This window comes from Triticum urartu, chromosome 1A (genome assembly GCF_056163025.1).
Source record: "Triticum urartu cultivar PI428250 chromosome 1A, HENAU_Tu73, whole genome shotgun sequence".
In the NCBI taxonomy this organism is placed as follows: Eukaryota; Viridiplantae; Streptophyta; class Magnoliopsida; order Poales; family Poaceae; genus Triticum; species Triticum urartu.
Window position 1 is genome coordinate 149,663,332 of NC_141873.1, and position 12,876 is coordinate 149,676,207.

The following is a 12,876-nucleotide window of genomic DNA, read 5'->3' on the forward strand; positions in this document are numbered from 1 at the left end:
CAGAGCTGATTCTGTTTTGAGTATTTCAAATACTGCTCTCAAGTGTTCAGTGTGCTCTTTAGAGAGCTACATATGGGCAACTGGAGTCTGGGTGTAGAAACAAGGAACAGGCTACCATGACGAGTGCTTAAGCTTTTAGCTTTTTCGTTTTGAACACTTTAATGGCACATCGGCAAAATCAGTAACGGCCCACCAAAACTATTTTCCGTACCAAACGGCCCATGTAAGATGCCAGCAGCAGGCACATCATACGACATGATCATGCGTGCACTCAAGAACATCATATAAGCAGATTTTGCTACAGCCTCCGATCCATACTACTTGTCGCTGAAAAAGATGTATTTAGATCCGTTTAAGCGACAAGTAATATGTATCCGAGGGAGTATTAAAAAAGAAAGAGAAGACATGCAGCTCTACTTCGCAGGTACAATGCAAGTGCACATCTGTAGTTATTCAATGAGGACATTACAGATTCAATGGGAAAAATCCAATCCATATTAGCTGCCAGAGTTTACATCGAATCCATGTTAACCTGTTCATGCCTCTTTTACATCGCCAGGCGTCGCAGCAGTCTACTGGTTGAGTCTATAGCCTCTTCCTCTGAAGGCAGTAGGGCCTGTGTTAGCTGGCCGGACTGGAGAGTTTGCCTGCACGCCCAACCTGAATCGAGCAACAATCTTGTGTCTGTGCAAGTGCAGCATGTTAAGGAACCAAAGAGCATATATCACTGGGAATGAAGTAACAATATCATAAAAGCTGTAGTAAACAATGTTGGTAGGTAACTATGACTGAGAGAAAAATGCTTCATTAACCATAAGGATACACCCACATAGGAGTCTTGAGGTAGTTCTTTCCGCTAGCTAGCGGATACAACACTGTAAAGAAGTAGTACAGATGTCCAACCATAATGCCCAAAAGGCCAGGCAGTATTGGAGAGCCAAATATCACATCCAATCCAAGCATAGCCCATGGTAGATAAAATGACTGCACAAATAGTAAGTACATTTACGACATGAGTATATTCAATCTAGAGCAGTGCTGTGACACGATCAAGCACTTAATAATAGTATGAGAACAAGGCGTTACCCTCAATTGGACGAGGCCATACATGCTTATCTGAGAGTTTGGGTACTCTCGGCTCCAGACATAAAGAAGCATGCTAACCATAGGAATGCCCAACAAATAAGTCTCGAGATAGGGAATAGCAGACAGTACCTGAACCAATCAAGATAGAAATAAATTTAACTCTTAAGAGATTTGATTCATTTGTTTGTAAACGTAATAAGTAGGAGTGCCACTAACCAGTAACGAGATTGCACCAAATATCATCATCCACAAGAAATCTGCTGCCCGCTTCTCAAATGAACCCTTCTCCAACTGCACACCATATCTTGCTCTACATGGCAACATACATAAACAATTTCAACCAACAGCTGCCAGTTTATCTTTATAATATTCTGAAAGTAACCATGTTTATAGTAATTGTGATTAATAGGTATCTGACAAGACTTACATCATCAGAAGGCGAATACCAAAGTTGATGGAGAACTTGCCCAGGAAAAAGAAGCTTGTAAATAGCCTCCATATCTGCGTGGTCCAAAATTGAAGATTACTGTACAATCTCAAAGCAGCATCATAATGCGCTTGTTACAAATAAGTAATGCAAGAGAGAGAGAGAGAGAGAGAGAGAGAGCATGAGCAGATGCTAACCTGAAAACTCTTGAACACATAGGGATAAGATAAATAAAGAAGGCCTGGGTCTAGTATCTGGAGCTGAACCAGCACTGTGGTAAAGAAACACAATGTTCCATATGCCTTGCTTATTGGTGGAAGTGAATTGTAGTACCTGAAACAGGAAATTAAGTCCTCATTTTTTCCGTACTGCCGAGATTGAACTAATGCAGAAAAAAAAATGAATAGCTCATCCACTGGGATAATGATTCAGCATCCTAACCTATTTCTCTCAATATGGACCCATCTTAACATGCCACCATGCATGGGAGAAAACCCACCCCAACATGCAACCATTCATGGGGAAATGTTTAGTCATTTCCTTTCTATTATGCTACTTATACCCAACATTTTTTTACTACTATACAGTAATCAAATACAACAAATTACATGTATTTTCAGTTTCAGTTCTCATATTATTAGTACAAATATTCATGTTCTATATAACCAAATCTCATTGAAATATATTCAATCCCCGCAGCAACACGCTGGGTATCATCTCTGTTTTCCTATTAGAAGTGAACCACAAAGCTAAACTGCAGCTGCTGAAGTGAAGAATTTATATTCTTGTCTTCTAATACTTCCTCTCTCTCAGTTTACAAGGCGTGCGCGTACCCCTAGGTCGTCAATTTAACCAACCTAAATATATTACAAAAAATATACCATTATAAACTTCAGATGTTCTATTTTCAAACGGTATAATTTTTGTGTTATATAGTTTATATTACGGTGATAAAATTGGCAACCGAGGGGTACGCGCATGCCTTGTAAACTGAAACGGAGGGAGTATTAGAGATCTCTGAACTATTTTTAATGCCAGTGAAAAGTTCATCCAGTACAATCATGATTCAGTAATTGTGATGTACATCACGGAAGACATTAAATTACACATCAGAAGTATTTATCACAAAGGAACAAACAAGAGAATTTTGCAAATAAAACTTCAAGGAGATATACATTAATAGTGCAAAATAAATGTATGGGGCAAACCAACAAAAATCAAGTCAGCCTATATAGGAAAACATAAACAGAGTAAAGCCCTTCCGCAAGAGAACTAATTGGTGTCAAACTGAGCTCAAAATTTGCCATATCCAAATCTCAGTTCTCAGTTAACAAATCTAGATAACAATCTTTTAAGCAAAGACAGTCATAGTGTATGAGAATCATACAAAATTAGTTCAACATTTCAAAATTATACCAAAAAGTGACTTCTTCTGACCAAATCTGTATCCTGAAAACTTCCAACACGGATACTTTCAACCATTGTTGGCTCTTAGCGGCCAGAGCCTGATTGTATTGCAACTTTGCAAGCATGTTGCAATGAGTCTGTAGTAGGTTCCCAACAAATAGGCACAAAAGATAATACCTCAATTCTTTTAAGTTGTTTTGGACATCAAGTTGGTCTCACGTTCAACCTTTGATGTATACCTTCTCCACTTGTATGTGAGCAGAAGTTGTTAAAACTGACATAATGTTATTTAAGCATTTCTTAACCAGTCAAGAAATTCATTTTTGTGCAAGAAATCTAGAAATTATTTCTTTAGGACATTAGTATCCAATGTTTCGCATTTTTCACTGCCAGAAGGCTATTGAACTGTACTAGCTATGGAACATTTTAAATATTGAAGACTGCGAAATTCCAGAATACTGCACTTGGTGCTACTTGGGAACCATGCCTCCGAAACCAAAATTTATAAACCAAGAGAAACTTGTGGCCAACTACAGCAAACGTCAGTGTAAGCGGGCATCAGCCTCCCATGGACCTTCCCAAAAAAACATCAGCATAAATAACCGAGCATCTGGGAGAATTGTTGTTCATGAAAAATACAAATTAGCTATTGAAACAACAAGCTTATAAACCAATGTGTCCCTTCAAATTGGCGCTAAGCTCCAGAACTACGGCCTAGCTGCTTACGGTCTCACAACTCACAAAAATCAATTGGTAGAACCACCAATTCAGGGCTCAGTTGTCCTGAAATAGAAAAGGCGGCCAAGTTTGAAAGACGAGCTCCCACTGTTCCACATACATGTCACAAACTCACAAGGATGATCTCTTATGTACACCCAGTAGCGAAGGCAAGAATAATTTTTAGGTGTGGCAAAATTTATGAAGGAAAAAACCATGTATAATACAACTTTGCAGGAGTTTAATAAAATACTAACTAGGTATGTATTGTTTTGTGTTCGGCATGTACAACCAAAAACTAATACTAACCAATTAGTTTCAACAACGTTTGGTGGGCGGTAAGAACATTAGCTCCAAAACAAGTTCAGTTTCAATTATGTATCTTTCATACGTACTTGTCCTCGCTCTTCGACTTTTTCTACATACTAACCCAGTAGTTCTCACATCCTTGCTGTCTAGCCCAACTCACCGGCCGGCCAGTGGTCGCTACGCTCGCTGCTGTTGTGTGCCTACCGCCTGCACACATGATCACAACTCCACAATTGTTTCGACTTTCCAGGACTTTGTAACTGGCGGTCGCTAATTTTTTTTAGAGAACAGATTGAGCAAAATGACAATGCTTATTGGCCAGTCGGATCATGTATTCGTGTGTTTAATTCATTTGTGGGGTCAAATCACAACTCGCAAACCCAGTGACAAATGCATCAGGCCCACCAGTAGGCAGCAACCAGGCCTAACGCACACTGAATCACAACTCGCAAACCCAGTGACAAATGCATCAGGCCCACCAGTAGGCAGCAACCAGGCCTAAAGCAAGAAGCAGATCAGACCAACGAAATAACACGAAACAAACTGCGCTAACTCTCCAAGGTAGTCCCAACCCTAACACGACTAAATTCGTCGCAAAAACATTTACAAAGTCACTAAAATACACTACAGCGTGTCCCGCCGCACCCGCCCCTCGCTCCCTTGCAAAGCCAGCACAGTCCCATCCAATTAGCTCAAGCATACGAAACTAGAGTTCAATCTGAACAATATTTCTCCAGCTCCTCCGTTAATCGCCCCACCCAAACCATCGATCCCGATAAGAATAACCGCATCTGTGCCTAGGAATTTGAGAATTGAGCAAAAGACGATGCTAAACTGCTGTAGGATTCAAGAGGACTCACTCTGCGGGTGAAGACATCTCGTTGCGTGGGGGAGCGGCGATGGATTCGGATCTTCCAGGTCTCGGCCTCTCTCGGGTCTCGTCGTCAGTCTCGTCCTCGCTGGGCGTGGGCGGAGAAGTAGAATAAAGTGGTAGTCGCTTGGCGAGACTTCCAGAGGGGGAAAGCTAGATGGACCGTCGGATCCATGATCGGACGCATGCAGGTGGTTCGGACACGTAGGTGTAGGCTCTATGGCGCACGCCATTGGCCGGGGCCGTGGCTTGGTGGTGAGGTGGTTCCTGTGACGTGGCGAGGAACTACGAGCCGTTGGATTTATGGGACCTGACGGTAAGATGGCCGGTCCATGATGGTACAAATCATCAGAAAATAAGTAGCTTGATTCAGAAAATATCCCAAGCCTTTCGTAGTATTCGGTGAAGGCAGCACTGGTGAACTTTGTGTCGTTGTCGGTGATAATGTGGGGGAGACTTGTGAGATCTTACATTAGATGAGATCGGTGAGATTCATTTTTGTGAAAAAAAATCTAAATGTTCAAACATTCTCAAAAAAATTGTAGACGCACATCAATGGTTGATGGTTCAACCTTAAAAAGTTTCAGCTCCTGATTCAACATGCATTAATAAAAACAAAAAAGACAAAAATGTACGTGAATAGTATCAAAGTACTATTCACCCAAAGCTGTCACTATTCACATTCAAAATTGACTTTTTTGAATCTCCAAATGTACATCGAGTTCTGAGCTGGGTTTTTTGGAGTTGTAGACATACCCCACATGGGTCAAATAATTTCAGTTTTTTTAAAATGTCTAAATATGAATTTGGGTTGATCTCTCTCACGATCTCACCTAATGTGAGATCTTGTACAAGTCTCCCCCGTGATGATGTGATCCGTGACGCTAAAGCGGCACACAATCCCTCGGAAGAAGCTAATGGCGGTGTTGGCGGTGACCTTGACGATAGGCACGGCCTCTACCTATTTGGTGAACTTGTCGACGACATGTAGAGGTACTCTTAGCCCTCGACCGCTCGGGGCAAGTCCCCAAAGATGTCCAGCTCATAGACTACGAAGGGCTACGAGAGGGGGATGTTGTGGAGGGCCTGTGTTGACTAGTAGATCTGCTTTGGATGGAGTTGGCACACCTCTTGATGTTGGACCATGTATGTGGCGCCCTGCAGGGCAGTAGGCCACTAGAAAACCCTGCCAAAAAACCTTACCGATTAGCGTGCATGAAGCAGTGTGGCTACGACACACGCCTCCATGTATGACCGCGAGTAGGTCACAATGTTCCTTCCCAAAGATGCACTTGAGCAAGATTCAATTAGCGACGTGTTGGAAATATGCCCTAGAGGCAATAATAAAATGGTTATTATTATATTTCCTTGTTCATGATAATTGTCTATTGTTCATACTATAATTGTATTAACCGGAAACCGTAATACATGTGTGAATACATAGATCGTAATATGTCTCTAGTAAGCCTCTAGTTGACTAGCTCGTCGATCAATAGATGGTCATGGTTTCCTGACCATGGACATTGGATGTCATTGATAACGGGATCACATCATTAGGAGAATGATCTGATGGACAAGACCCAATCTTAAGCGTAGCACAAGATCGTGTAGTTCGTTTGCTAAATCTTTTCTAATGTCAAGTATCATTTTCTTAGTCCATGAGATTGTGCAACTCCCAGATACCGTAGGAATGCTTTGGGTGTACCAAACGTCACAACGTAACTGGGTGGCTATAAAGGTGCATTACAGGTATCTTTGAAAGTGTATGTTGGGTTGGCACGAATCGAGACTGGGATTTGTCACTTCGTATGACGGAGAGGTATCTCTGGGCCCAGTCGGTAATGCATCATCATAATGAGCTCAATGTGACTAAGGAGTTGGTCACGGGATCATGCGTTACGGAGCGAGTAAAGAGACTTGCCGGTAACGAGATTGAACAAGGTATGGGGATACCGACGATCAAATCTCGGGCAAGTAACATACCGATAGACAAAGGGAATTGTATACGGGATTGATTGAATCCCCGACATCGTGGTTCATCTGATGAGATCATCGTGGAACATGTGGGAGCCAATATGGGTATCCAGATCCCGCTATTGGTTATTGGCCGGAGAGATGTCTCGGTCATGTCTGCATGGTTCCCGAACCCGTAGGGTCTACACACTTAAGATTCGGTGATGCTAGAGTTATTATGGGAAATAATATGTGGTTACCGAAGGTTGTTCGGAGTTCCGGATGAGATCCCAGACGTGACGAGGAGTTCCGGAATGGTCCGGAGGTGAAGATCGATATATTGGACAAAGGGTATTGGAGTCCGGAATTGTTCCGGGGGTACTTGGTGACGACCAGCGTGTCTGAAAGGGGTTTCGGAGGCCCCGGCAAGCGTTGGGGGGCCTTATGGGCCAAGGGGAGGGGGCACGTCAGCCCACTAAGGGGCTGAGCGCCCCTCCCACCCCATCTCACGTAACCTGGATAGATGGGGGCGCCTCCCCTAGGGCAGCTATCGGCGTTCTGGAAACGGGGGTCCCCAGATTGCCTTTCTTCGGCCCACGGCATGGCCAAGCCAGCAGGCCGTACGACCCATCTTCATCAACAAGGCATCCAAGACCCTCGCGAGGGTCCAAGCCTCACGAGGCGGACGACGCAAGGCCTCCTCTAGAGTAGCCTAGCCAGGCAGGCTCACGAGGAGCGGAGATATCAAGACGGAGCAAACCTCACGAGGCCCTCGTGACGTGAGCCATGACGCACGACACCAGGCGGGCGCCAGCGCGCGCAGCATCCTTGTTTTCTCTTTGCTGCTAGGAGGCCAGCGCAGGCGAAGAGTACCGAGACATCAGGCAAAGGTTGCTATATTGGTGCAACGAGACCAAGACTAGGAGGACGGCAAGACGAAGGTCATCGTGGAGCCCAAGACGGCGTCACCGCCAGCACTTTTCACAGGCGAAGACCACTTTCGTCAGGATAGCTTGTACTAGTTGTCCCCCTTCAAATTGGCCCGCCGTTGTTGGCTCCCTTCCCGCTCGATATTTGGGAAAAGGACCAGGGCCTATAAGTAGAGCTAGCCACCATAGTAGAGGCATCTCATCTGATCTCATCTGATCGCATCTCATCTCATCTCATCTTAGCTTGATCCAACCTGATTGAGAGCCTATTCACAAGAACACCTCAACCTCAGGAGGCTGTTCTTCCCTTGTATTGTTCATCGTCTGCCCAAGAGGCAATCCACCACCACCACACTGGAGTAGGGTATTACACCATAACGGTGGCCCGAACCAGTATAAACCTCGTGTCTTTCTGTGTTGCGAGTTCATCGAGTTCATCCGCGAGATCTTAGCGAGCTAGGGCGTCTTAGCGAGCTAGGGCGTAGATCGATAGGAAGGAAAGACTTCGCGCGCACCCCAGTGTTCGAACCTTAAGGGTTTGCCGGAACTCCACATCCGACATTTGGCGCGCCAGGTAGGGGTGCGCCGTAACTTCCCTTCCATCAGTTCGTCGCTCCGACGCTCCGTCGTCTCCATGGCGGATGCTCGCCGTGCTCGAGCTGAGCGTCAGGCTTCCCTCACCGCCCGCATCGCTCAGACGGCTCCCGTCGACAGGCCACATCGCCGTTCTCCGTCTCCCGCCGCCAACGCTGCCACCGGCCTGGCAGGGAACGAGTAGCAGGCGTCCTCGCTGCATCCTTCGGTGCGGCAGGACGGCCGCACCGCCACTCCATCGCTGACCCCTGCCAGTTTTTCGTCTCACGCGCACCGCGCTCCCATGGAGGCATGGGCCGCGCTCCTCGCGGCGAACGATCTCCTGCGCTACCGCCCCATCGACGACCTCTACGAGGAGTGGCTCGACCGCGTCGCCGAGCTCGTCCGCGCCGCAGGGGGCTCTCCGGCACCGTCCCACTCTCTGCCTCCCCCTCAACCAGCCGCGGGCGACGGGGCTCATGGCGTGCCTCCACCACCTCAGCCCTAAGACGGCGCCTTGGCACCAAGGCGCGCGGCTCCGCAGCGTGATCCGCCGTGCCCGGCGCCCGCGCGCGAAGAGAGAAGTTGCCAAGAAATTCCGCGGCCGCGAGAAGTTGCAACTGCGCTCCCCGCGCCACCTCGTCAAGACCGTGCACCGCCCGTAGCGGTGCAACGCGGACCTCATCAAGACCAAGCTCCACCTCCGAAGTGGTCCCCGGCAACCATGGCTGGCTGCCGCGCCTTCACCCCCGAGCTGTGTAGCGTTGCCTGGCCGGGCAAGTTCAAGATGGATCTGCCTCCTCGCTACGACGGTACCGCCGACCCTCGCGGAGTTCCCGCAACTCTATGAGATGAGCATCGAAGCGGCCAACGGCGATGAAAAGGTCATGACGAACTGGTTTCCCATGGCTCTCAAGGATGGAGCTCGCTCCTGGCTCCTGAACCTGCAGCACGGCTCGATCTCCTCCTGGGACGAGATGCGTGACCGCTTCGTCGCCAACTTCCAGGGCACTCGCGACCGCCCATCGGCCGCGGGTGATCTACGCCGCATCAGGCAGCAACCAGGAGAGACCCTCCAGAAGTACATCTAGCGCTTCAACAACACCCGTCTCAAGATCCCCAAGGTCACAGACGAGGCCATCATCTCCGCATTCTCCGACGGTGTCCGTGACGTCAAGATGAAGGAAGAGCTCGCCATCCACGAGGAGCTCTGCACATCTCAGGAGTTGTTCAACCTGGCGACCAAGTGCGCAAGAGCTGAGGAGGGGCGCCTCTCTCTCCTTGAGTTGCCAGCCGTGGGCGCGGAGGAGAAGAAGGCCAAGGCCAAGGACGTGAAGCGCAAGGAGGCAGCTGTGCTCGGAGCGGAGCCCGACATCAAGCGGGGCAGAGATCAGCCCGAGTCATCCAAGAACGGCCGACCCTTCTGCGCCTTCCACAACCTGAACACCCAGAACACCAGCGACTGTCAAGAGCTCAGAGCCATACGAGAAGGACGCTACGGTCGACGCCCCGAGCTCAACGACCGGGGCTACGGCCACGAAGGAGGACGTGGAGGCGGACGTTGGGACGATCGTGGCCCGCGCCAGGAGTAGCACGACCGGCCTTGTGAGGACCGCTGGCAGGACCAGCCTCGCGAGGGTGCCTGGAGGGACCCGCCACGTGAAGATCGCACCCAGAGCAACGGCGGTCTTCCCCCGCTGCCGCCACCAAGAAGGAACGACGACCACCACCAGGACGAGGGGGCTGGGGGCTTCCAGGAGCCGCGTGCGATCGCCTGCATCTTGGGCGGCGGCCAGGCCCCAACCTCTCAGTGCACCTTCAAACAGTTTGCTCGCAAGGTGAACGCGGCGCTCCCCAAACTCGAGGCCCCGCGCCCGCTCAGGTGGTCCCAATGCGCCATCACTTTCTACTCGGCGGATCAGCTCAAGTGCGCAGCCATCGCTGGCGCCCTTCCTATGCTGTGTTCCCCAGTCATCAACAATGTGCAGGTCACCAAGACCCTCATCAATGGCGTCGCAGGGCTCAACGTCCTGTCCGTCGACACGTTCGACAACCTCCAAGTGCCTTATGAACAGCTCCAGCCCACCAAGCCTTTCTCAGGAGTGACCGACGGCTCAACCACACCGATAGGGCAGGTCCGCCTGCCCGTCACCTTCGGGGAGCGCAAGAACTACCGCACCGAGCTCATCGACTTTGACGTCGCACACATCCGCCTGCCGTACAATGCCATCCTCGGGTATCCAGCCCTGGCCAAGTTCATGGCAGTCACTCATCACGGCTACAACGTTCTCAAGATGCCAGGAAGCGGAGGAATCATCACGGTCCCGTGTGAAGAGAGGGATGCGGTGTGCTCCCTCGAGCACGCCTTTCAAGCCGCAGCAATCGACAACCCCGACAGCAGAAATGAAGGCCCTCTGGAGGTCATCCCCAAGAAGAAGCAGCCGCGCCGTGCAGGACCTCGGGAGGATGGCGTCGCGGCAGGAGCCTCGTCAGGACCAGCGCCCGCTCCAGGGGCGCCTCCCTCCATCGCATAGGAAGGCTGCTACCTCTTGAGCACTGCGTTGGATTTTCTTGAAGTGGAGAGGATGATGCAGCAAAGTAGCGTAAGTATTTCCCTCAGTTTTTGAGAACCAAGGTATCAATCCAGTAGGATGCTGCACGCGAGTTCCTCGTACCTGTACAAAACAAATAACTCCTCGCAACCAACGCGATAAGGGGTTGTTAATCCCTTCATGGTCACTTATGAGAGTGAGATCTGATAGATATGATAAGATAATATTTTTGGTATTTTTGTGATAAAGATGCAAAGCAAAGGAAGTAACTAAGTATTGGAAGATTAATATGATGAAGATAGAACCGGGGGCCATAGGTTTCACTAGTGGCTTCTCTCAAGAGCATAAGTATTTTACGGTGGGTGAACGAATTACTGTTGAGCAATTGACAGAATTTCCATAAGAGTTGTTGTAGGAATTTCCATAATTATTAGAGGGATTACTAGGATAAGGCCTAGTATTAAAGTTTCCTCTATACGCGTTGTTACCAAAATTATTCCTACCAACAAAATTCACATCCATAGATTCATTATTGTTCTCAATCAAAGTAGACGAGGGCATATCATTAGGATCAGAAGAAACACTCTTACTAGCAAATAATTTCATAAGTTCATCCATCTTTCCACTCAAAACATTAATTTCTTCTATCGCATGCACCTTTTTATTAGTAGATCTTTCAATATGCCATTGAGAATAATTAACCATAATATTATCTAGGAGTTTAGTAGCTTCTCCTAAAGTGATTTCCATAAAAGTGCCTCCCGCGGCCGAATCTAAAAGATTTCTAGAAGCAAAATTCAATCCGGCATAAAATTTTTGTATAATCATCCACAAATTCAAACCATGAGTAGGGCAATTACGTATCATTAATTTCATCCTCTCCCAAGCTTGTGCCACATGTTCATGATCAAGTTGCTTAAAATTCATAATATCGTTTCTAAGGGAGATGATCTTAGCGGGAGGAAAATACTTAGAGATAAAAGCATCTTTGCACTTGTTCCAAGAATCAATACTATTTTTAGGCAAAGATGAAAACAAGCTTTAGCACGATCTCTAAGCGAAAAAGGAAATAGCTTCAACTTAACAATATCGTTGTCCACATCTTTCTTCTTTTGCATATCACACAAATCAACGAAGCTATTTAGATGGGCAGCGGCATCTTCACTAGGAAGGCCGGAAAACAGATCTTTCATGACAAGATTTAGCAAAGCGGCATTAATTTCACAAGATTCAGCATCGGTAAGAGGAGCAATTGGAGTGCTAATAAAATCATTGTTGTTGGTATTGGTAAAGTCACACAATTTAGTGTTATCTCGAGCCATCGTGACAAGCAAGCAATCCAACACACAAGCAAACACAAAGGAAGCGGGAAAAAAGAGGCAAATAGAGAAAGAGAGGGAGAGGAAAATGAGAGGCAAATGGCAAATAATGTAATGCGGGAGATAAGGGTTGTGATGGGTACTAGGTATGTTGACTTTTGCGTAGACTCCCCGGCAACGGCGCCAGAAATGGCTCGTTGTCGGGAGTCAAATCTTGACTTGCGTGAACCTCCCCGGCAACGGCGCCAGAAATTCTTCTTGCTACCTCTTGAGCACTGCGTTGGATTTCCTTGAAGAGGAAAGGATGATGTAGCAAAGTAGCGTAAGTATTTCCCTCAGTTTTTGAGAACCAAGGTATCAATCCAGTAGGAGGCTGCACGCGAGTCCCTCGTACCTGCACAAAACAAATAACTCCTCGCAACCAACGCGATAAGGGGTTGTCAATCCCTTCACGGTCACTTATGAGAGTGAGATCTGATAGATATGATAAGATAATATTTTTGGTATTTTTGTGATAAAGATGCAAAGCAAAGTAAAAAGCAAAGGAAGTAACTAAGTATTGGAAGATTAATATGATGAAGATAGACCCGGGGGCCATAGGTTTCACTAGTGGATTCTCTCAAGAGCATAAGTATTTTACGGTGGGTGAACGAATTACTGTTGAGCAATTGACATAATTGAGCATAGTTATGAGAATATCTAGGTATGATCATGTATATAGGCATCACATCCG

At 47.3% G+C, this 12,876-nt stretch overlaps 1 protein-coding gene across 1 annotated transcript; it reads right to left on the reverse strand.

Annotated features, from left to right (window-relative positions):
* Positions 1-406: 406 nt before the first annotated feature.
* Positions 407-4,979, reverse strand: DER1 (DERLIN-1). The gene is made up of 7 exons (XM_048716425.2): positions 4,807-4,979; positions 1,711-1,846; positions 1,514-1,587; positions 1,303-1,396; positions 1,087-1,215; positions 824-984; positions 407-684 (listed from the first exon to the last, which is right to left on the reverse strand). Exons 1-7 carry the CDS (start codon positions 4,821-4,823, stop codon positions 573-575), a joined length of 723 nt encoding a protein of 240 aa, XP_048572382.1. The 5' UTR covers positions 4,824-4,979; the 3' UTR covers positions 407-572.
* Between the last annotated feature and the right edge of the window lie 7,897 nt (positions 4,980-12,876).

Coding starts and splice junctions, on each gene's coding strand:
- DER1 (XM_048716425.2), bottom strand. Junction 1,216..1,302: donor TTGGTGCAATCTCGTTACTG/GTTAGTGGCACT, acceptor TGATTGGTTCAG/GTACTGTCTGCTATTCCCTA. Junction 985..1,086: donor ATGGCCTCGTCCAATTGAGG/GTAACGCCTTGT, acceptor CTATTTGTGCAG/TCATTTTATCTACCATGGGC.